This window comes from Microtus ochrogaster, linkage group LG1 (assembly GCF_000317375.1).
Source record: "Microtus ochrogaster isolate Prairie Vole_2 linkage group LG1, MicOch1.0, whole genome shotgun sequence".
Taxonomy (NCBI): Eukaryota; Metazoa; Chordata; class Mammalia; order Rodentia; family Cricetidae; genus Microtus; species Microtus ochrogaster.
Genome location: NC_022027.1, coordinates 45018063 through 45022091, shown reverse-complemented (window position 1 = coordinate 45022091; position 4029 = coordinate 45018063). Strand labels below are relative to the sequence as shown.

Sequence of the window (4029 nt, the reverse complement as noted above, 5' to 3'; positions counted from 1 at the left end):
TTGTAAAAACATTTTGTTATCTATCTATCTATCTATCTATCTATCTATCTATCTATCTATCTATCTATCTATCTACCTATCTACTGCTCATTTATCAAGCACATTTTCCCCTTGGATGATCTGAGATTGAACTCTTGAAATTACATTCCCACTCTCCATCAAATGCCCCAGGGTCTCCTTACTAAGAACACGATACTCTCTTACAGAATTAGCAAATTCAGAAATGTAACTCTGACATAACACTATTACCAAATGCATTGTTCATATTCTAAATTTTCCAGGTATCTGAGTCCTTTATGACCACCCCTCCCTTTCTTTCCCACTCCGGGATCTACCAGGAATGGGACACTGCGTACCTGTAGTGTGTGCATGGTCACTCAACGCTACATACCTGTAGCGCCCAGTGACGCGACACTTTCATCTTCAACCTTCACTCTTCATGGCGCCAACACTTTTGAAGATGCTGGTTCTAAAAATGTCCTTCAATTTGAGTTTGTTTTAGGGTTAAATTGAGCTTATCTGTATGGATTAGAAGTTTATAGACTTTCCTGGTTCATTCTTGCCTCAAAGCCAAAGATGCATTAAAGAATGACCATTCTCCCTCTGAGAGATCCCTTTACTTCGAAACCGCTACATGTGAAAGGAACACACTGGAGAAACTAGTTCACCACGAGGTGTTGATGGCTGAAGACTGTCCCCACAAACTAGCCAGGAGCCACCATGTTTTAAAAGCAAAGTTTATGAAACTGAAGGAATGATGAAAACATGTTTAGGTCACAAAAACTTATGTTTTTATTGTGTGTGCTGCCTACCACACATGCACAGGGAGTGGATGGTGCTTTATCTCAAGTTAGCTGCAGAACTTTCTGTCAAACTCTACACTATTAACCCTCTTTCAGCAACAGACCCAATGGTTGACACGTTGTAGCTGTCACCCATCATTGCTGTGTAACTGGAGACTTACATACCACCTGATGTGGCCTTGTAAGAAACTAGATTTCAGGGGGCTGGAGAGATGGCTCAGTGGTTAAGAGCATTGACTGCTCTTCCAGAGGTCCTGAGTTCAATTCCCAGCAACCATATGGCTCAAAACCACCTGTAATAAGATCTGGTGCCAACTTCTGTCTGCAGGGACACATACAGGCAGAACATTGTATACATAATAAATAAATAAAAAAATAAACAAAGAAACTAGGTTTCAGAACTGCCCAATTGTAAACTCGTATTGGTTACTGTTGTATGTGTGGGAAGTGCGTGTGTTGCTGTGCTACAGCATCAGCACAGAGGTCTGAAGACAACTTAGTGCAGCCAGTTCCCTCCTCAGCCTCCTGTGAGCTCTGTGTTATCAAACTTAAGCTGCCAGGCTTCTTTAGCAAGTACCATTACCTGCTGGGCCATCTCTCAGGCCCAGGACTGTTGACTGTTTTAATTGCAAAAGTTCTAATGTGTGGAGAAAGAAAGCTCCAATCTAAACCCAGGTTGGTTTAAGCCAGTGGGGTGCTGGGAGTGTGCCAAGCACATAGTGGCCATGAAGGGCCAGGAAGAGACATGGAATGGAAATCAAATCTTCATCTTTCTTTACATTTGCCCAAGCGTGGTCTTTTCTGGTTGGTTTTCCTCTTCCCCACACAGAGAAAACATGTAAAGTTTATTTCAAAATAGAGTTTCTTGAGGACTCAAATTGGTTTAAGCCTAGAAGTTTGGAGGAAACATCCGCTCTTACACTCCGTTTCCCCTTTCATCATGTGACACGGAGGAAGCGGCTGGCGTGACGGTCCTGTCCTTGTCCTGGATGTCCATTTCCAGAGTTCATGTGTTTGTGGTAGTATGCTTTGTTTCCCCTTGCAGCAGCAGCGACAGCATCATTCGCACACAGTTCTTGAGAACACGGGGACACCACTGGCCACATGCACAGAACCCAGGTTCCCGTGACACAGGCAAGAGGTGGGGCTTTCTAGAGATCAGGCACACAGAGGTGAGTTTGTCATTCACCTGAGAGCGCACGGTCCCCTCAGCTGAGTTGGTGTTAACTAACATCCGGGTATTGTAAAACTAAGTGTTTGATTGGAACCATGTTGAGTTTGAAGGGAAGTATTTCATTTTACCTGTGTGATGTTTCATTTGTCTATGCGATGATTATAGGAGAAACAGTGAAGTGTTTATCAAGTTAGTACACTAGTTAATGTTAAAGTTAGGATGGTTTTGTGCAAATGATTCGAGTTTGATGGTTCAGTGTACAATTAAAGTGTGACCTAGAGTCACATTCTCTGGAAGGCCTTTTGCTTTAAACTTCATAATTTCTTTTAAAGTTCACTTTGTGGATCCACCTATTCTCTGTTTCCCAGCGAGTATGAAAGAGTGTCATTAATTTCTACATGTGGCTCATCATGGTCTCTTTAAAATGTCCTCCACTCTAATATGGAAGAGGGGGTTAATGAATACTGCTGGTGTCTAAGTATAGATAGAAGTGATTGGAACAGCCCATTTAAAGGTTTTATTTGTGCTAATATCCCATGGGATAAGAATACCCAGTTACTACCAGATTTTGTAAACAAAATGTGTAATCCAATCTCTTCATTGTGGACAAATGTCTAGTCAATGGCACTGAGGATTCTTAGTCTTGTAATGCGGGGATTTTAGACTGGAGAGAGAAACAGTTTCATCGTCTTTTTCAGAGGCGTCGATTCTTTTGCTTCTGTGTGTTTGGGCTTCTCATTTCTCCGTGCTTTCCTCAGATGAACTTCTGCTCTGGAACCGTCCTCCTCCAAGGTACCTCCCAGTAATCAGCCTACCTTGTGGCAGGTAGAAACGATTTAACTGGAAGCCGTAGTTGTAGTTTGGAAGGAGAAAAGGTCTGTTAGGAAGCCTCAGGTAGAAGCCAGGCCTTTGCAGGAAATAAGTCCAAGTCCACAGGGGCATCCTTGGGTTGAGTTGGGCCCTTGTTACTGTAGGCCTCCCTGTTGTGGGCGGAGGGGTGAGTGTGAAGATTTGACAGTCTGTAGGGTTCCCGTTGTTTGGCGAGCCACCAGGAGGGGTCACTACATCTTGTCCTGTGGAAATGAAAATGTAGGTCAGAAATGGGCCTGGCAGCAGACGTGAGGGTGGGAAAGAGAGGTGAAGTGCAACACGGAGACATTTGAAAGCGTGACTAACTGAATGGCAGTGGTCCAAGGGAACGAAGCGTGGACACACCTAGTGATCCATGTTTCCATCTGGGGAACTGGCCCAAAAGAAATAAATGCATATTTACCCAAAAATACTAGTTCAAACATGTCCATAGCAGTCTAGAAAACCCAAACGCCCATCAATAGGAGAAGAGCTGAATAAACCGTGTGTGTTCATACAATGCAACACTCTCTGTGATCGCAGAGGAAGACCAGCCAATACCTAGAAACCGAGAGTCCATGTTATGTTGAACAAAGGAAACTGGACAGAACACTATGTACATCGTAAGAGTCCATTTATAGGAAGTTCAAGAGTAAGCAAGATGAAGCTATGGTTAGAAAACCAATCAGGCCAGCTGAGGGTAAGCACACATGTTCTTTCATGGAGTAATTAACCAAGAAACTCCTTAGGCCATGTTCTACACCTTGATCTTGGTGGTTATTAAGTAGATTTGGATATATGTAACATACACACACATAACATGTATACCGGTTTAAAATGTGGTAAGGTTGTACTTTTAAGATTTGAAGGTATTATTTTTTGTATATGACTTACAACAAAATAAGGAAAATTCACTGAAATAAAAAAAAAAGAATTTATTTACTATTAAGAAAATAAACTGGAGCCAGGTGGTGGTGGCGCACACTTTTAATCCCAGCACTGAGGAGGCAGAGGCAGAGGCAGAGGCAGAAGGATCTCTGTGAGTTCAAGGCCAGTCTGGTCTACAAGAGCTAGTTCCAGGACAGGCTCCAAAGCTATAGAGAAACCTTGTCTCGAAAAAGAAAAAAAAAACTAAAAAGAAAAGTCTGACAGTGTTGGTGCATGCCTTTAATACTAGCACTTGGGAAGCAGAGGCAGGCGGGG

General features: G+C 42.8%; 1 protein-coding gene across 1 annotated transcript in view; it reads right to left on the bottom strand.

Moving 5' to 3' along the window:
• Positions 1–2672: 2672 nt before the first annotated feature.
• Positions 2673–4029, bottom strand: part of Odaph (odontogenesis associated phosphoprotein) — a 5649-nt gene continuing 4292 nt past the window's right edge. Inside the window, exon 2 of the mRNA XM_013350857.2 lies at positions 2673–3050. Within this exon, the coding sequence (XP_013206311.1) occupies positions 2713–3050 (338 nt within the window). The 3' untranslated portion in view covers positions 2673–2712. The remainder of the gene's footprint in view (positions 3051–4029) is intronic.